Consider the following 20,934-nt stretch of genomic DNA (forward strand, 5'->3'; position numbering starts at 1 on the left):
GGAAACGACAGGTCAGGACACCATTCTGTATTGAAAGGAAACACAGGCAGGATTGTTTTTCCCTCTTGAACTGTAACCCGGAAATGAAACTATCACTTGAGCCTCTCCAAGGGATGTCCCCTTGGGTGCCTCCGAGACACTCCAACTGAACATGGTGTTTGATTTCACACAAGGCACTCAATGTTTGTTGAACAAATAAAGATATAGCTGCCGTGGTTGCGTGTGGCAGTTTTATGTCGCAGTGGTTTGCAGACAGGGATTATGTCCGTCTCGTCTGCGTCTGGGGCTGGCCTCAGCTTCAGGGATTGGCTGGTTGATGGCTTTGTTCCAGCCCTGACTCAGTCTGACCACTGGCTGAGGCAAATGTCTACATGAGAACAGCCCATGTGTTAGGAGGGGAAAGTGCTCCCCTGAGCCCTAGACGACTTGGTGTGAAGCCCAAGGCTGCTGCTGGTCAATTACTTCACCTTGAACAAGGAACAGTATTTCTGGACTCCGGCTCCCTCACTTAACCCTTATTTGTACCCGGGACTTCCATGGCAGCCTAGTGAAGCCCATGATGCTTTCTCAGAACACAGCTGTTAAAAGTCCAAAATGAAATGCAACACTCACTAGGATGGCTATTAGGGAAAAAGAAAAAAAAGGAGAATAACAAGTGTTGGTGAGGATGTGAAAATATTTGGAACCTTGGTGCACTGCTGGGAATGCAAAATGGTGCAAAGTGTACCACTGGTACAGTCTGGCATTTCTTCAGAAAAGTTAAACACAGAATGACCATGTTTCCCAGCAAGTCCATCCTTGGTACATATCCCCGCCCCCGCAAAAGGAAAGCAGAGACTCAAACAGGTACCTGTATGCCAATGTTCATAGCAACATTATTCAAGGAGCCAAAAGGTGGAAACAGCACAAGTGTCCATCAACAAGTGAAAGCATAACCAAAATGCGGTATATACACATACTGGAAGGTTCCTCAGCCATAAAACAATGAAGTTCTGATGCATGCTACAGCATGCATGAACCTTAAAAACATTACACTAAGTGAAAAGTCAGACAAAAGAACAAATATGACCACATTCTACTTACACAAGATATCTAGAATAGGCAACAAAGAGACAGAAAGGAGAAAAACTCTTGAGGGATGGAGAGGGAGGGATGGGGGTTATTTCTTAATGGACAGAAAATTCCCGCTTGGGAATAATGAAAATGTTCAAAATGTTCTGGAAACAGACAGTGATGATGGTTGCAAACAATGTAAATGTACTTAATGCCACTGAACTGTACACTTTAAAATGACTCAAAAGGTGCTCGCTTCGGCAGCACATATACTAAAATTGGAATGGTACAGAGAAGATTAGCACGGCCCCTGCACAAGGATGACACGCAAATTCGTGAAGCATTCCTTATTTTTAAAATATTGTTTAAATAAACTTCATTTTACTAAAAAAATAAAATGACTCAAATGGCTAATTTTATGTTATGTGTATATTAGCACAATAAATAAAAATTTTTTAAATGCCAAGGATGAAAAAGGAGGTCATTTATTTGAACTACAGTGAATCAAGATATTAAAAAGAAAAGAAAAACCTGGGGATAGAGTAACAGATGGACTTTTAAAAATAACATTAAATAACAAAGTAGAAAGGTGACTTCCTAATGAGCTAAGTCTGAAGTAGTGAGGAGTGTAAGCACTATTTTGAATTATCTCTGACGACTGTAACGTGCCATGAACAGATCTGTGATCTCTGTCGCTGAGACAGCACCGCTGCTGCTCCTGTGGTTTGTGGTTTACAATTATAATAGAAGGAAATCCTACATCGTAGTTAGAGGTCAGTGGAAAAGGATGTTATTTTTTTTCCCATCCAGATTATGGACCCACTGAAGTCTATCCAAGAGATATTTGGAGACCCATGGACCCCAGGTTAGAAACTTTTTAACGAGATGATCTCTAAACTATCTTCTGATTAAAATGGTGTGATCTAGGAGTGATTTCTGGCTTTATCTGAATATCACAGATAAATTAACATCTCTGATTGGGTTGTTTTCTTATCTGTAGCTGGGGATTATTACAAAATCTATCTCTCAAGGGCTTTGTGAGGAAAAGGAAGTAAGGAAAGCATTTTGTGTGTGTGTGTGAGTCACTCATCAGGAGCTTTGTAAAACTGTATTTGTGTGTGTGTGTGAGTCACTCATCAGGAGCTTTGTAAAACTGTAAAGCTCTTGTGTAAATGCCACACAGTATCAGGGAAACCTGAGTACATGAAGACACCTTCCCTATCACCTGCACGCCTGTCCCCCAGGGCTCAGTGTTCCTTCAGAATTTTTGCTCAGAGCTCTGTGGACTATGGGGGAAAAAACGCTGGGCACTCTTTGTTAAAGAATAGCATGTCCTGGGACTTCCCTGGGGTCCATGGTTAAGAATCTGAATGCCAATGCAAGGGACATGGGCTTGATCCCTGGGTGAAGAACTGGGATTCCCATATGCCGCGAGACAGCTAGGCCCATTCAATGCAACTAGAGAAAGCCCCACATGCTGCAATGCAGAGCCCAAGAACCTCAACAAAGACCCATCGCAGCCAAAAAAAAAAAGAAAATCACAGAATAGAATGCACGCCCTGAGTTAAAATACAGTGTTATGAACTACTGTATGCCAGCAGATTAAAAAATACAGACAAACCGGACCATTTTTAAGGAAAATACCAATTATCAAATAGACTCAAGAAGAAATAGAAAACCTGAACAGATTAATGACTCTTCAAGAAAAATGAGTGAGTTGTCAAATGCATCCTCTCTACAGAGGGCATCAAGCCCAGATGGTTTTATGATTAAGTTTTACTGGCTCTTGAGGGCATCTTCTCTCACTGATCCTATTTCCCCCAAAAGACCCATGCTGCCTGAAAACTGAGGAAATTGTACCAAACCCTAAAGCATGAGTGAGACAGCTATGACCATGCCTGACCCTGCAGTATCACTGGCATCTAAACAGTGCCTTGCCAGGATACTTGATGTATGTTCCTTGAATGAATGATAAATGATAAAAACAAGGCAAATTATTAAATGAAGATCATGTATTAGAACTAAATTATTGTGGTATAGGAAAAACAGCTGGTAAAATGGATGGTCTGCCTATTCCTCTTCGCTTGGCGACAAAGTCAGGTTTGATTAGAAGAGGGGAGACAAATTCAAGTTGGATTGGAAGAGGGGAGTGAAGGAGCTGGCTACCTTCAGTGGTTGGGACAACCAGCCAGGACGGCCTCAGGACACTGACGAACGGGACCCCAAGGAGGAGGGGGCGCCTCCCTGGCTGTACCATTAACATGTCCCAGAGATGTAGGAATTCTTCATTTTGCACCAGGCTTACTTAGTACAGTGCTTGGAAGGTGGGGGCTCTCAGAACATATTTATTCAATGAATGGATGGAGTAGACTGGGAGAAGGCCCAGGGTCAGGGCTGGGGAATGAAGAGCTGGAGATGGAAAGCAGCCTCTCATAGGTTTGGCCAGATCTGAGCCCTTTGGACCGGATTCCTCTGCAGTTTACTTCATGGTCCAGCCTGACTTGAAAGGCCTCTGGAGCTCATCCTCCCAGGGTTTCTCATGGCCAAATGTTGCTCACTGCACATACTGCATCGTGCCTTTCCAAAGGCCCCTCCTGGCTCCCAGCCCAAGTGGTCAGATCCCTCCGGTTCCTCCCCCAGCCCTGCCCCCTGCATCAGCTCTTTGTGTGTCTGGCCGTCCTGCTTCCCCTTTGATGTTCTTACTCATTGGCTGGCGGCGGGCTTACGAAAACGTCTCCCTTCTCCTCCTCTCCCGGCCTCACCATCCTCCGAGGAGCCAAAAAACACACACTACCCTCCTTTCATCCTTCCCTATAAATCAGCCTTCTCTGGATATACTGAAAGGAAGCTTTTCTGAGTTAGTGGTTTTAATTCCTGGCTTTTGAAAGATCTCACTTGGACCTGGTTTCACATCCTGGCCAGATGGCACTGGTTTCCCATCTGCAGCCCAAAGATGTTGGCTGCCCAACCCATCGGGCTTGTCCGACCTGCTTTCAAGACTCAGGAATGCACGATGGTAAACTAATAAGTACCACACCGCTGGAGTCTTTGAACATGTCAGAAACAGTTATATCACCCTGAAATGGGAAGGCGAGGCGAATCAGAAAGGGAAGAGAGGCCACTTAGGAACATGTCAGAGAAGACACACTGTCTTCCACAAACTGGGAAGTTTGTAAGTCGAAGTCTAGTATCTCTGAATATGACTGTATCTGGAGATGAGGTCTTTCAATAGGTGACAAAGGTTATATGAGACCATTAGGGCCAACTCTAATCCAGTGTGACTAGTGTCCTTATAAGAAGAGGCAATGTGGACACAGACGGGGACAGAGGGAAGCCCACGTGAGTTCACAGGGAGCTGGCAGTCGTCTGCAGACCCAGAGGAGAGGCCTCACTTAACCAAGCAGGACTCCACAGAGACAGACCCTTGCCCCATTTTCCCCAGCTCCTCTCTGAAGTACCCAGAGAATAGGATCTCATGCATATTTCCTGAGTTTTTCAGATGCTAAAAACTACCAAATGGAAGAAATTAACTATCTGATCATCATGAGCAAGCAGCCCCCAGACCTCCTGGCACCTAAGGATTGATACTGTTAACCATGCTGCTACTTTACCATCAACCAATAAAAGAATTACGCATGAGCTGATCACAGACCCTGGGATGCCCTTCCTCACCTGGCCTTTAAAAGCACTTTGCTGAAACCCTTCAGGGAGTTCAGGTGTTTCTTGGGCATAAGCTACCTGGTCTCCTTGTTCGCTCTTGCAATAAATGAATTTGCATTCAGTAACATCACCAAGAATCCAATCCTTGATCTGGGACTTCTAGCCTCCGGAGTCATGAGAAAATAAATTTCTGTCGTTCAAGTCTGTGCCACATTGTTATGGCAGCTCTAGAAACTAATATACAACTCAAGTCTCTCTAATATTTCCTCTCAAGAATACATGAAATGTTTATAGGTTGCTTATTCAGGCAATTTTGGAACTAGCTCTCCTTGTATTTTCAGTATCTAAGAGTCATTAAATATTTAGACATCAATTTTTTAAGTAAAGATGATCATTGATAATTCTTTATAATAATTTCAAAAGAATATAAAATATCAATATCTTTTCATATTTTCAGTAGGGACTTGGAAAAAGATACAGAATATATTTCATCAAATTTGGAAATGATTCGAACTTACTAAGGAGGAAAAGTATATTCATTGAGAATGATGAACCTAAACAAAGAAAGTAAAATTTAATACAAAAAATTTTAAAGTATTCCACTTAAGTTAAAAAAAAAAGTCTGCTATGTGATACTAAGCACCTGTAATAAAGGCTTAGTGATTTTTGTTGACTGCAAGCTCTACACCGAATTAACCAAAAAAGCTAAGGCAATTTACCTGTAATCATTCTTTCATTCATTCACTTAACATTGTCAGAAAAGAAACCCAGGAATTCGACAAATTATACGTTGTCAGTCACTAAAAAAGTCCTAGTTTCTCCCTTGCTTAAAAAACATTATTTCAAAGGTTCCTAAGGCAGATTTTTCCTGGAAAGCAAATAGTTAGCTTTTTTTTTAATAGAGGAGAAAGTCCTTATCTTTGGGTTCATTTCTTAATTCTGCAGGCACCTCCCTAGAATCCTGGAATGTGGCAGTTTACAGATGAGATGTTTATTTAACCCCCTACACACAAGGCCTTTGATATCCCTGAAGCCTGAGGAGGCAATTTATTCCCTGTGCTAATCTGGTGGTGACAAAGTTTCACGTGGAAGAAAAATCTGTTTCCTCAAAAACTCAGGTAATTGGGTCTTCATTTCCTCTTTAAGGTCTTATGATCTTAATAACAAGTCTAAGCTCTGCCATAACACAGCCTTCAGAGCCCTTCATCTTCTTCTTTTTTTTTTTCAAACTAAACATCCTCAGGTCTTTCAACTTTTTCCCACATGCCTTGGCTTCAGGAACATTCCCCAGTCCAGTGGCTCCTCTCTGGAGACTTTTCCTCTTTGCTCACTGGTTCATTTGCTCCTTCTCTTGGTGTTCACTGAGCGTCTGTTGGGTACCTCACACATTATTAGCATCGCTGATACAATGCAGACAACGATGCTGGCAATCACTGTCCAGGCTGACAAGCTCGGGCAGAGAGCCTGCTGCAGGAGTGTGTTGTTGGGGCACTATTAATAAACCCCAACTGAGAAATTAGGGCCGCTTCCATGAACACTCGAAAGATGAGTCCAATTCGGTTGGCTGAAACAGAGGAGGAGGGTTGCAGAAAAGAATCTGAGACAAAGGAAATGTTACGTTGGCTTCTCCAACCCCACCTCTACTGCTCAGTGGTGGCATGACCTTGAGCAAAACATTTAACGTCTCTAAGCCTCAGTTTCTTCATCTGTAAAATGGGGATAATAATATTAATACCACGTGGAGGGAAGGGTGAACTGCCTAGCACATAGTAGATGCTCTCCCAAAAGGGGCAGCCATCATTAATGTTGTTATTATTATCATCTGGTAGGGAAACCTGGGACATGATTGTCTCTGGAAGGGTAAGGCTATATGCCTTGCCCCCAAGAGCAGCAGCCATCAAAGAGGAGAAAAGAAAAAGTGGCTATGTCACCTACTGAAAGGACACCCACTCATACACACTGCAGGCCAAACACATGGCAAGCTGAGGATCAAACATCCTGGAACTGAAGAAGGGAATGAGGGAGGGATGGGAATGGAGAAGAAGAGATAAAACAGAGTTACAGAAAAGGAAGGGGACAGAGTTCACTAGAGAAGAGAAGGTGAGAGACTCTGTAGAAGAAAGTCAAGTTATGTATTCATTGGCTAGGAGAGTTTTTAAGCCTGTGGCTTAAGTCAGATACTATTCTTTTTGGAGCTTCTCGGTATTAATCACAAGATAGGAATGAAGAATTCACTTCATATAGTTGATAACGACTGAATGATAACAGAGATGTTGCTTTATACATAAAACAGGCTGAGAGTGAGGAGAGGAGATGTGCTTTCTGCGTCTGGACTGAGCGGCCGCCACGACAGTCCCTCCATCACGTCCATAATTGGGCCCTGGCTCTGTCCCAGAGGATGCACAGCGGGAGACTGACAAAGGGTGTGATCTCACTTCAAAGGGGTTATTCTTTTTTAAGTCTTTGCTATACTTAAAAACAATCTGATCAGCTCTATGCATCAACCTTCATTTTTATAACCAGTTCTGATGATAAAGACAGATGCCAGACACTGGCTTCTTTAGATGTGTGCTAATCACTGTGCTGTAAGAGGCTTGAGGCTCCCGTTTGCTAACTCCCCCTGGGTAGGAAAATGCGAGCAGCCTATTCAAAGCCGCAGAAAGAGTCGACCCAGCTGACAGTTCGCTTATACGCTGCAGCTGCAATTTTCTCAGCAAATGTTATTCATCCTGCACTGTCTCTCTGGTTCATGCTTGGCATCTCTTACTAAGATCCTTTCCTCCTGCCCATCCCCACCCCAACTCCTAGATTTCTCCTCTGCAAAGATTCTCAAACTGAAGTCTTCAGAAATGGCAACTTCTCAAGCCCCAACCCAGGCCTACTGAATCAAACACTCTGGTCCTGGGAACCAGCAGTCTGTGTGCAATGAGTCTTTCAGAGCTTCTGAGAGACAATTAGGCATGAGGACCAGTGTTCAGTTTCCCGGATCTTACTGCGCACCCTACCTGCTACCAACCCCCTGCCTGATTCTACTGCCCCATCCCTTCTATCTTAAAACTTCTCCCTCTCATCCAGAGAGAAGGAAAGAAAGCCAAAGATCGCATCGGGGATGGCGGGGAGAGGAGGTTCACTACCGGGAGCCAGAGAAGGGACGAGAAGGTGGGAATAGGTGATGTCACCACGCCCCAGATGAGACATGAAAGATCCCTGACTCCAGTCACCTCCCTTTATAGGTGAATACACTGGAGAGGAAAAAGCAGCTTTCTCGGAGTCACGTGCTAAGAGACTGCAACCATGGACAAGAGGATGAAATCAGCCATCTGTATGCCTCATCCTCTCCGTGGTCCAACAACCGCAGAGCTTCCGCTGTGGGCGGGACCAAAGAGGGGGCTTGAGATCAGCGACCCCGGTGTGACCTGCAGTAGCAGCAACACCTCCAAAGACTGATGGGCATCTCGTGGTCTGCTCAAAACTCCTGGTCAGGGAGCAAGCAAGCTCGAGTATTTCTTTGCTCAAACACACAACTCCTCAGCCACGCGTCCTCTTGCGGAGTAGGGTGGGGTTGGGAAGGACAACTTTTCATTCTGGGTTTTCAGAAGTCTGTAGCTCAGCTGGTAAAGAATCCACCTGCCAATGCAGAAGACCAGGTTCGATTCCTGAGTCAGGAAGATCCGCTGGAGAAGGGAATGGCTACCCACTGTGGTATCTTGGGCTTCCCTGGTGGCTCAGACGGTAAAGAATCTGCCTGCAATGCAGGAGACCTGGGTTCCAGTCCTGGGTTGGGAAGATCCCCTGAAGAAGGGAACGGCTACCCACTCCACTTTTCTGGCCTGGAGAAGCCCATGGACAGAGAGCCTGGTGGGCTACAGTCTACGGGGTCACAAAGAGTCGGACACGACTGAGCGACTTTAACTTTCAGAAGCCTTAACAAATTTACCAAATCGCTTTACTTCTCTTCTCCTGGGCTTCCTCATCTGAAAATGAGATAAACCTATCACCACCTTGCAGTGTTTTGTCTTTTTTACATAGATCCAGTGGGCGGGCCTGTCCCTACTCACAGCAAGGTCTCACTAAGTGATCGTACCTCCAGAGGTGTCATGAGACATAAAAAACGGTGCCTTCTTTCAAGGGTTTACAATCTGATGCTAAAAACAGGGCAAGTACAAAAATAACCAGAATAGGAATCCTTGGTATGTGCCATTATTACCCCTCAGAATATAAAGCAAAGTGAGTTGACACCTTGGCAGAGGATCTGAGTGCTTGTGGCCCATCCCGGGATGGGAGGGTCCTGCCTGGCTGGCAGGGGGAGGAGGTGGCATTTAGTCTGCCCTTGCCTGACAATAGTGAAAGTGAAAGTGAAGTCACTCAGTTGTGTCCTATTCTTTGCGACCCCATGCCCTCTAGCCTACCAGGCTCCTCCATCCACGGGATTTTCCAGGCAAGAGTACTGGAATAGGTTGCCATTTCCTTCTCCAAGGGTGATAATAAGCCTTACCCAAAGAAAAGAGCTGACTCATTAGAAAAGGCCCTGATGATGGGAACGATTGAAGGCAGGAGGAGAAGGGGACGACAGAGGATGAGATGAGTGGATGGTACCACTGACTCAACGGACATGAGTTTGAGCAAACTCCAGGAGATAGTGAAGGACAGGGAAGCCTGGTGTGCTGCAGTCCATGGGGTCACAAAGAGTCAGATACAACTGAGTGACTGAACAACAACAACAAAGTAAAAATACTCCAGGTAGAAGAGGGTGAACAAAGCCCCAGAAAGTTCAAGGAAGGAGACAAAAGTTGTATTCGTGACAGAGTGGCTTCAGGGCATGTTTAAGACTGGTGGCGTCAATGGGTCTTGTCCTTCCAGAAGCCAAAAGTTCAGATAGCTTCTGGCATCTACTTTTCTTCCCTCACCGAGGGTGCCAACAAATGTCAATTAAGGGGATTGTTTCAGGATGTGGAAATTCATTTACTGGCAGCCAATGCTTGAAAATGTTAATAATTATCAACCTAGGCAAGAACCTCCATTGGCAACACAGGGTAGGGCATTCTTACACTTAATTCCCTAGGCCAGCCAGTTCCTTTGGTCACATTGCTAATTTAGGCTTCAGGTCCTTGTTTGAAACATTTCATTTTTTCTGATGTTCTGAGATCAGGTTTAATTAGAGATGTATGCAAAATTGGAAATAAATGCCTAGTAACGTACTATGCCTTCCCAGGAACAGAATCTGGAGCTGTATACTGTGAGTTCTTCGATTGTCTTCATTAGCTTATTTTTAAGTAGTGAATTAACTGTTTGGAAGAAATGTTATTAAATTTCATGACCTTTACCCCCCGAACACCTCTGGAATTTTTCCTAGCAGAGTTGAGGGGATGGGAAGTCAGCTCCCACCATCCCCGCTCCAACACACTCTGGGGCACCACCTCCCACTTCTCGAATCTACTGTCCTGTTGTCACAACGTGCTCATTTAAATCACAAGCACGAATTCTTTGCGGGCGCCATTGATCCGAAAGGGGAGTCTATTGCAGGGAAAGGAAAAGCTTTCAAGGTTAGTTAGTGGAAATAAAATGAGCGAGCTTGGTGAATTTAGAAAAGACAGCACATGTCAACAGGACCTCGTAAAAGACAAACAAAACAGGGGAGCCAGCAGGTAGACGCGCACGGACGGTTTGCATGTACTCTCATTCCAAGAGTGAGGGGCATCACCAATACAGTGGGACTTGGGCAAGGAGGGCTAAGGTTTCCAAAAAGGCTGATATGCCCCCACTGGTGGCCCTGGTGACAGCTCCATCCCCATATGACTGTGACATAATAAAGAGAAAAGTGTGCAGACACAGAGCAGGCGGCAATTAGGAGTGGGGAGCAACATGACTTCCAGTTAGCACCACCCTGAAGGGAACTTAGGAAGGAGTCTGGGAGGGGACAGGTGCCACTGAGGCAGGAGAGGTGCAGAGGGAAGAATCTAACAGATTCCATGAGCTTAGGCTTTGCGTATAGCCCAGGAAACCCTGGGTTTCCCTGGTGGCTCAGACGGTAAAGGGTCTGCCTGCCATGTGGGAGACCCAGATTCGATTCCTGGGTTGGGAAGATCCCCTGGAGAATGGAATGGCAACCCACTCCAGTATTCTTGCCTGGAGAATCCCGTGGACAGAGGCGCCTGGTGGGCTACAGTCCATGGGGTCACAAAGAGGCGGACACTCACACACACAGCACACCTGGCTTAGGCTGCCCAGGTGGCACAGTGGGTGGAAAGGGAATCAACAGTGATCACCACTGTTGCCAGTTTCACTTCTTCCAGGGCTCCCACCTCTGCAGCACGAAGCCCAGACTTTCCGTTGGCGCCCCCAAGGTCCTAAGTTACCTGGTTCCCACCTCCTCTGGGCTTGTCTCCAGCTCAGACCACTTGCTTTACAGACATGGCAGTCCTGATGGCCTCACCAGCCCCCACCTCCATGCTCCATCCTCACGGCTTTCCTGGCAGCTCATCTCCCAGCTTCACGTGGTCCCAACTTTCCCTGGGAATGCTCCCCTAAACCAGCCATTTTCAAAGTGGGGTTTGGGGACCCCCACCTGAGGGTCCATGAAATCAAAACTATTTTTGTAACAACACTAATGTTTGCCTTTTATACTCTCTCTTATGTGTGTATATAGTTCAAAATGTATCCTGAGGTGGTTTTAGAGTCCACACTACTATTAATCTTTAAGAAACTATTATTTGTCTAGTTCTGGTGTCGTGTCAAAGAATACCCATACTCATATAAATGGCTATTACAATTAAGTTCCTCCTTTTTCTGACTACATATCTGTGTGAGGCCATATTTTCTTCAAGTAACACAACCCAAACAGTATTTCATAACAGACTGAATGGATGAGAAATGAGAATCCAGGTGTCTTTAATTAAGCTAGACATTAAGCAGAGTTGCAAAAATGTGAAATCCTCCATTCTTCTCATAATATTTTTATTTTGAAAATATTATTATACAAATATTTTAATTTGCATCATGCATCAGGTTTTGTGTTTACTGAAGTGAAGTGAAAGTCACTCAGTCATGTCCAACTCTTTGTGACCCCATGGACTATATATAGTCCATGGAATTCTCCAGGCCAGAATACTGGAATGGGTAGCCTTTCCCTTCTCCAGGGGACCTTCCTAACCCAGGGGTCAAACCCAGGTCTTCCACATTGCAGGCAGATTCTTTACCAGCTGAGCCACCAGGGAAGCCCTGTGTCTTTATTACTGTTATTTTTAAATTAATTAATATTTTTATAGTTTTCCTTTTCAATTTTGCCTTTAAATTTTATTTATTATTTTTGGCTGCACTGGGTCTTCACTGCAGTGTGTGGGCTTCTCACTGTGGTGGCTTCTCTTGTTGCAGAGTGTTGGCCCACTACTTGTGGTTACCGGGCTCTATAGTTCAGGCTCAGTAGTTACAGCACGTGTTGCTCCTCGACATGTGGAATCTTCCGAGACCAGGGATTGAACCTCTATCCCCTGCATTGGCAGGTGGATTCTTTTTTGTTGTTGTTGCAAAGAGTTGGACACAACTGAGTACTCACCCATGCATCCATGCCAGTCTCTAAGTCATGTCTGATTCTTTTGCAAGACCTCATGGACTGGAGCCCACCAGGCTCCTCTGTCCATGGAATTTTGCAGGCAAGCATACTAGAGTGGTTTGCCATTTCCTTCTCCAGGGGATCTTTCTGACCCGGGGACTGAACCCGAGTCTCCTGCCTTGAGGCACTGGCAGGCATATTCTTTACTGCTGAGCCGCCAGGGAGGCCCAACAGGCGGATTCTTAACCACTGAACCACCAACGAAGTCCCTCCATTTCAATTTCTGCTCCAGTAAACCTCAGTAGACTTAACCCACAAAAACAAAAGCTCTTTGGGATCCTCAGTAATTTGTGAGTGTACAAAGGTCCTGAGATCCAAAAGTTTGAGAACCACTTTCTTAAACTGAGCCAACAGCAGGCAGAGTAGAGCTATAACTTAGCTACGCCTCTACTTTTGCACACAGATTCCACCAAGTTAATGACCTTTTCACACATGTCTTCCCCACTGCATGTGTACTTCTTGGTTGCACTTTAACCCCCTCATGTCTGGCACAGAGCAGAAATTCCAGATAAATGAGTGAAGTAGAAGGCAAGCCCTCCTGGACACACATCACGGACTACCACTTGAGTGACATGCAAACATCTATAGGAAGGCAGAAAAATACCTGCATTATTTTTTTAATAGGCTCAAGTTGTTACCCGGCCTCTCACTTGAATTTACACACAAATATAAATGTTTGTTTTTTTTTTAATCAGAAAATTCAAATGAAAATTTAGCCTAAGAAACAATTCTCCTTCTTCTCTGTTAAACATTCAGAGACAGTCATGCAAGCAAGTAATTGGTGGGATACACCATACAGTGGGTATCACCAACCCAGCCATCAAAAAAGCAGTGAGGGCAAGGACTACAAGGAGCACGACTTCTCCATCTTTGTTCGCTGTCAAAGGTAAACTGAAAGCAGGTGGCACTAGAGAATCCAGGCCAGAACGGTGGTGTTTACCTTCAGTTTCACGGTTCACACTCACTCCCCACGTTCCCAAGTCAAGCTGCCCTCCCACACATCAGGGAGTGGACACGCCATTCCTTGGGGGGCAGAGGTGTACCATACCCTACCCCCTCTTTGTCCCTGACACATTCTCCTGCAAAATCAGAAAAGCAGAGGGGGAGGATGATAGACTTGGGGTTGATGCCCTTAGCAAAACAGGATCTCTTACCTGCGAAGACCAGGAGGTTTCTCTTTCAGAGCCAGAGCTCAAGTCAAAGGAGAGAGAGCAGTGAATGCTGACCACTAGGGGAGGCCCAGTGTCTGTGTGTGGGGGGGAGGTGAGAGTGTGTGAGTGTGTGTGTCTATGTGCATGTGTGTGTATCAGAAAGTATGTGTGGGGGGAAGAGAGAAAGGCAGGGAGTCGGGGCAGAGATAGCTAATACCAAGAGGCGCATGTATGCTCTTCTGGCTAAGTATGGGGTGGCTCATTCCAAAAACAGCCCCATTAGAAACCCAACTGTATAATCACTGCTGTTGATCTAGGAATCAGGCATTTTTAGCTCTCTCTCTCTCCCTCTCACACACCCACACACCTCTGCCATCTCTCTTTATAGATAGATAGATGATAGATAATGTTTATCATATGATGACATATGTTTATCATCTTGAAACATTTTTAAAAAGTCCATTAATCAGTATACTAAACGTCCCCAAGTCCTTTCCACATATGCAGAAATCATATGTTCATGTCACTATGGAAACAGATTCTCAGGAGACTAAAGACATGAAGGGCCCAGCATCCTTGGGGTCATCGCTTAAAGCACCGGAAAGATTCTGATCTCTCAGAACAGAGCTTCTGGCTCCTCTGGTCTCTTGTCATTTCAGATGCTGAGGCAACCAGACACGCGATAGTTCTCAGTCGTCTCCAGAGGGGGTCAGATTTTAGGGGCTGGCCAACAAGATACAAATATGAAACACAGTTCTGGAGGGACTTCTCTGGAGGTCCAGTGGTTAAGACTCCTTATTTCACTACATGGGCACGAATTAGATCTCTTGTTGGGGAACTAAGATCCTGCATCAGTTCAGTTCAGTCACTCAGTCATGTCCAACTCTTTGCCACCCCGTGAGCTGCAGCACACCAGGCCTCCCTGTCCATCACCAACTCCCGGAGCCTACCCAAACTCATGTCCATTGAGTCGGTGATGCCATCCAACCATCTCATCCTCTGTCCATGTAGCAAAAAAAAAAAAAAAAACCCACAGTTTTGGAGAACAACTTCATGGAATGATGGTTGTGGGAAAGCTTTCATTCACTGTGTACCTATAAGTCACATATATTCATTACCATGCCTCCTTCTCACAAAGATCAGCGTTAACATTCCCATTTTATGGATGAGGAGACTGAACCTCAGAGAGGTTACGTGGCCTAAGTGTTCCCACTTGGTCAGCATCAGGGCCAGGTCTATGAAGCCAGGTCTATGCCAAAACCACCGTCTTGCCACTGACCAGCCTTCCTGTGACCTCTGCATCCTCGGCCTTCCAGAGCCCACGTTCAGAACCAGGCCCATTCCTCTATATCCTACATGTTTTCAGGATCTTTCCTTTCTCTTAGAGAAAGAAAAAACTTCACCTGAAGGAAACATGTTCACTGGGAGAGAAACACAGACCTCTGACATCTTATATTTCTAATCTCCTGATTCCATCTCTCTTTCGTGCCAGCTTCCACCTTCCACAAACCTGCTCTTCTTCCCAAGGTGCCAGGTAGGGAAGCATCATCAACACAGATCCGCAGACAGACCCAAGAAAACATTCTCACAACACCCTTGTCTGGGTAAGTCCAACCAGGACCTTTTCAGATGAAAACCCACGCCCTTGCTTACTGGAAAAAAGTCAGGAGCTTCAGATTAAATGGAAAGTTTTGCAATAGAAGAGGTTTTCATTTCACTTGAAAAGCAACGTACAACCACATGCTCAACTCAGGACGACTCCTCGCCAATGAGATGCCCTCTCCCCCAGCACACCCAAAGTGGGCACCCAGGGCGGGCCCCGCCTCCATTGGAGGCCCACCCTGGACCACCTCGGCCTGTTTTTGGGGCGGAGCCCCCCACCCACCCGTCACTCACCCAGGAGGGCCGTCTGAGGGTGGGTCCGAGCGTGTCTCCCTCTGGAGATGGACCTGGGAGGAGGCCGCCGCTCCCTGGCCTCAGCAGGGAGGAGGAGGGTCGGTCCGAAGAGCAGCAGAAAGCAGCCCACCAGCATCTTTTCCATCTTCAAGAAGAGGAAGAGGGGCTAGGCTGTGCAAACAATGGGAGAAGAGGGCTGGGTGAGGTTTCCGGGTCCCCCTGAGCCCGGTGAGCGGTAGACCCACACACCCTCCCGCCCCCTGCCTTGCCCCAATCAGACGTGCCGCTGGTACTTAAAATGCCATTTGTGTGTGTGACCCTCAGACCCCACTGGTAGGCTCTTGAATGGCCTGAGCAGGGCGTGCATAGTTGGAATTTTTCGCCACTTTGGTCACGATAAGACTGAACAGAAAACTTGGGGGAAAAAAAAATCTACCCTGAAGTTTCTTTTCAATCAAGTTTCTTTTCAATTATTCGTAGTCACATTCTATATCCTGGATTTGAAAAAGGGAAAACGCCACCCGAGGAGTCCAAGTAACAATATTTTCTTAGTCTAATAACGGCGGATGGCAGGAATTAATTTGTATGTTTCCCAAGGAATTCACATACAGTTGCATAAGTTAACACGACAGCCTCCCAGCCTCCCTGCCTCCCACATGCATCTATTAAGAGGGAGCGTGGTTCAGTGGTTAAAGGCTTGAACTCTGGCACCAGACTGCCGGGCTCTGGATTCTGGCTCTGACACTTGCTGTGTGTGACCTTGGGCAAGCTACTTAACCTCCCCATGCCATGTGGGAATATTGGATAATATTAGCTAATTGAGTGACTTCACCCATGTAACTGATGCATTCAGGGTAGTGTCTGGCACACGTGGGGAGGTGGGGACAGCAAGCAAGCAAGCAAAAGTGCTAGGAGAGCAGAGAAGAACAGGATCCAGAGCAATGTTGAGCAAGAAGCTCTCAGATGCAGAAAGAATTTTAGCCGTGAGTTGAGTTTCAGATATCCACTGAGGCAAGACAGTTTCAATCGGAGTAGCACACTCTTGACCAGACTTGAACCGTTTTCTGTGCTGGTCCTGCAGAGTAACTGCTGTTAAAGGCTCTGGAGGAAAGATTCTGAGCAGGGAAGTGACGTGATCAGATCCAGGCTTTCCCAGGCTGGCCAGTCTCAGTGCCTCATGTGGGATGGGAAAGGCACTTGCCATGTGGTGAATGATATGGACTCTTCTGCCTGGCAAACCCTCATAGAGAAGGCAATGTCCTGGGACTAGGTTTAAATTGTTTTTCTTCCAATTTCAGTCATCACGATGAATGTCATAAGCAATTTATTAATTTACACAAATTAGTGGGGAGGAGGGAATATTTAAGGAAGAACAACATTTAAGGAAGATCATCTGCCTGTAAAGTTTCTTTACTAAGATCTCATTTTGTGCTTGGCCTTTTCACCCAGTTGATTTCATCTAATCCTCATACCTATCTTGCAGCAATCAGAACTACTGTTTCTGCTTTTTAGAGATGAGGAAACTGAGGCTCAGAGAACTTTAGTAACTTGACCAAGGCCACCGAGCCTCATAGCAAAGAAGGGATTCAAACCCAGGGTAAGCGGCTAATTTACCAATTCACCAATTAACAGAAAACTTGGCTAGCTGCAAGCCAAGTCCCCAGAAGCCAATTCATGAAAGGCCATAGCTGTTTCACCGTCAGAGGTGGGACCAGGACAGGACAAGGGCAGGGATCACTTCCCAAAATGTGGGAAAAAAAAAAAAAAAACAACTTTAATAATTCAGTGAACTGTTTGTTCAGCAAACTGCTTTTGGGAATTGACCTGGAGATGAACCTGGGCCTGTCGACCTTCAAAGACCACAGTTTTTCACACTTGCTGTGTTGCACTAGCTCACTTTTCACTCTGCCTGAAGACTCCATTAAAAATAGCAGATGTTTATTCAGTGCTTACTATGTGCCAGGCATTGAGCCAAGTGCTTTAAATGTATTAAGCCATTTAATTCTTAAAGTAAGTAAAGAAGTTAAATAATTTACCTAAGGTAGTACTCTTGCCTGGAAAATCCCATGGATGGAGGAGCGTGGTAGGCTACAGTCCATGGGGTCGCAAAGAGTCGGACACGACTGAGCGACTTCACTTTTAGTTACTTTCACATGCAGGTGATAAAGGGGTGAAGCTCCAGAATATTGCTAGTTCATTATGGATAACTACTGCCCACCCCTTCTAAACAAAATAAAGCTCTTTACTAACTGGTCCCTTTTCATAGCCTAACCTGTGAGATTCCTTTTTAGAAAAGGAAGAAAACTTAAAAGATTTTCCCTCTTTCTCTGATCCTAAACCTACTGTTTATTTCAAGTGTCCTTGGTTTTATCAGTTCTAAGTGTATTACATCATTTATATGTGATTTATTATTTTAGTGATGATCTCCTCTTCCCATATGTGCAAAGTCCACGTTTGTTTCTTTCAAAATATATACAACATGCTCTCAAGGGTCCACGTCCATCCCGACACATCTGCAATTAAATCCAAACGTTTAGAACATGTTGTGGTGATAATTATCATTTTCAAAGAACAAACACCATTTCCTGTGGCTTGGGTTTACTGTGGATTTCAAGAGGTGTTTGCATTTTCGAGTCACCACTGCTTACCAAAAGGCCCTGGAGATACCGAGGGATAGGGAGTTGAGAATAAACAGGACTGGGCTTCCCTGGTGGTCCAGTGGTTAAGAATCTGCCTGCCAATTCAGGAGACACAGGTTCGATCCCTGATGTGGGAAGATTCCACTTACCGACGGGCAACTAAGCCTGAAAGTTGAGCAACTACTGAAGCCCAAGCACCCTAGAGCCTGCGCTCTGCAACAAAAGAAGTCACCACACAGGGCAATGAGAAGCCCGTGCGCCAGAAACAAAGGGTGCAACTGGAGAAAGCGCGCCACAACTAGAGAAAGCCCACGAGCAGCAACTAAGACCCAGTGCAGCAATAAATAAATAAATTTTTTAAAAAAAAGAATAAACACAACTAAACATTTCTAGTTGTCTAACCCCGAGCAAGTTACTTTACCTCTCTCTGCCACAGTTTCCTCATCTTTAAATTGGGGATAATAAGGAGACCTGGTTGTTGTATGAATTAAATAAGCTTAAATATATAAAGCACATAGAATGAGGTGGCAGGTGGGAGCGAGGTTCAAGAGGAAGGGGACATATGTATACCTATGGCAGACTCGTGTTGATACGTGGCAGAAACCAACACAATATTGCAAGGCAATTATCTTCCAATTAAAACTAAATAAGTTAAAAAAATCCAGCACATAGAATACTGCCTGGTATATAGAAAGTGTCCAAAAAATGACAGCTATTGTTATTATCTTTATGCAATCAAACCAATTAATATGAAGTACACATTGTTAATTGTGTCATATTGAGCCATTTAAAGTACCTTCTATTAACTTTGATGCTGACTTATGACTACTGTAATAAAACAATGACACACAAATCCCTAATTTAAAAATATAAGTTAGGATCTTAAAGTATTTAAAACTTTCTTTCTATAGAATGAAATAATGCCACTTACAGCAACACAGATGGACCTAGAGATTATCATACTAAGGTGAAGTCAGAAAGAGAAAGACAGAAATAATATGATACCACTTATATGTGGAATTTAAGGTATGACATAGGGAACGTATCGATGAAACAAACAGACCCACAGAAGAGAGAACACACTTGTGGTTGCCAGTGGGGAGAGGAGTGGAGGAGTTTAGGATTAGCAGATGCAAACTACTGTATATAGACTGGGTAAACAACAAGGTCCTACTGTATAGCACAGGGAACTATAGTCAATATCCTGTGATAAACTATAATGGAAAAAATATAAAAAAGAACGTTTGTATAACTGAGTCACTTTGTGTAGAGCAGAAATTACCACAATGTTGTAAATCAACTATGCTTCAATAAAATAAATTTTTAAAATTCCTTTTTCAAAATGCAATGGTACAGCAAGTCACAGTCTGGTAGAAAAGATTTCCAAGACATATATCCTTATATGTCTATATATCTATATATCATTTATATTCCAGACATAAATCCCTATAACAACACAAACAACCCACTTGAAAACATGCAAAATATTTGAACACTCACATCACCAAAGAAGACGTTCAGGAAACAAATAAACATATGAGAAAATGTTCAACATTCTCAGTCATTAGAAAAATGCAAATTAATAATCACAATGACAGGGACTTCCTAAGTGGTCCAGTGGCTAAGACTCTGCACTCTCAATGCAGGGGGCCTGGGTTCCATCTCTGCTCAGGAAACTAGATCTCAAATTCCACAACTAAAGATCCTGAGTGCCATAATGAAGACCAAAGATCCCTCAAGCTAAAACTAACATTCCACACAGCCAAAATAAATAAATAAACATTAAAAAAAAAAATCACAATGACATTCCATGACAAATTCACCAGAATATCTAAAATTAAAAAGACTGATATAACCAAGCATTGACACAAATGTAAAAAACTGGAATTCTAATATGTTGCTGGTAAGAATGCAAAATGACACAGTCCTTTAGGGAAACAATACAGCAGTTGTTCATACAGTTCAACATACTTTTCCCAAATGAGACAAGACAAGGTGACCAACTGGCCTGGTTTGCCTAGAATTGCCTATGTTTTAGCACTGAAAGCCTTTCATCCCAGAAAACTCAGCCCTGGGCAAACCGGGCCATCCAGAAACCTACATATTTACCCAAAAGATATAAAAACACATCTACACAAAGACATACTCAGATGCTCATAGAAGCTTTCTTTGTGAAAGCTAAAAACTGGGAACACAAATGTCCATATATTAATGAACAGATAAATAAATTGTTCTACATCCATAAAATGGACTAACAGTTAGCAATTAATGGATGAATCTCAAACTAATTAGGCTAAGTGAAAGTAGCCAGACACAAAAAGAATACACACAGAACAATTCCATTTATGTGACATCCAGTAAAGGGCAACACTCCATGACAGAAAGAAGATCAATGGTTCTGATTTGATCTCAGGGGATTAGATGGAAAAGGAAGGTCAGCTACATCTACTTCTGCTTCATTGACTACGCTAAAGGCTTTGACTGTGTGGATCACAACAAACTGTTGGAAATTCTTAAAGAGATGGGAATACCAGAACACCTTACCTGCCTCCTGAGAAATTTTGCAGGTCAAGAAGCAACAGTTAGAACCAGACATGGAAAAATGGACTGGTTCAAAATTGGGAAAGGAGCACATCAAGGCTGTATATTGTCACCCTGCTTATTTAACTTACACGCAGAGGACATGCCAAGTGCAGGACTGGATGAAACACGAGCTGGAATCAAGAGTGCCAGGAGAAAGATCAATAACCTCAGATATGCAGATGACACCACCCTTATGACAGAAAGAGAAGAGGAACTTAATAGCTTCTTGATGAAGATGAAAGAGGAGAATGAAAAAGCTGGCTTAAAACAACATTCAAAAATGAAGATCATAGCATCTGGTCCCATCACTTGGCAAATAGATGGGGAAACAATGGAAACAGTG

At 44.3% G+C, this 20,934-nt stretch overlaps 1 protein-coding gene and 1 non-coding gene across 3 annotated transcripts in view; one reads left to right on the top strand and one right to left on the bottom strand.

Moving 5' to 3' along the window:
- MATN2 (matrilin 2) overlaps positions 1-20,934 on the bottom strand; it is a 162,954-nt gene that overhangs the window by 131,521 nt on the left and 10,499 nt on the right. For both annotated transcript variants that reach the window (XM_061123699.1, XM_061123698.1), the window contains exon 2: positions 15,370-15,540. In XM_061123699.1, the coding sequence (XP_060979682.1) occupies positions 15,370-15,514 (145 nt within the window). In that variant the 5' untranslated portion in view covers positions 15,515-15,540. The remainder of the gene's footprint in view (positions 1-15,369; positions 15,541-20,934) is intronic.
- Positions 1,302-1,408, top strand: LOC133042952 (U6 spliceosomal RNA). The gene has a single exon (XR_009689646.1). It is a non-coding gene; the product is annotated as a U6 spliceosomal RNA (small nuclear RNA).

Source organism: Dama dama, chromosome 21 (assembly GCF_033118175.1).
Source record: "Dama dama isolate Ldn47 chromosome 21, ASM3311817v1, whole genome shotgun sequence".
NCBI classification, from domain to species: domain Eukaryota; kingdom Metazoa; phylum Chordata; class Mammalia; order Artiodactyla; family Cervidae; genus Dama; species Dama dama.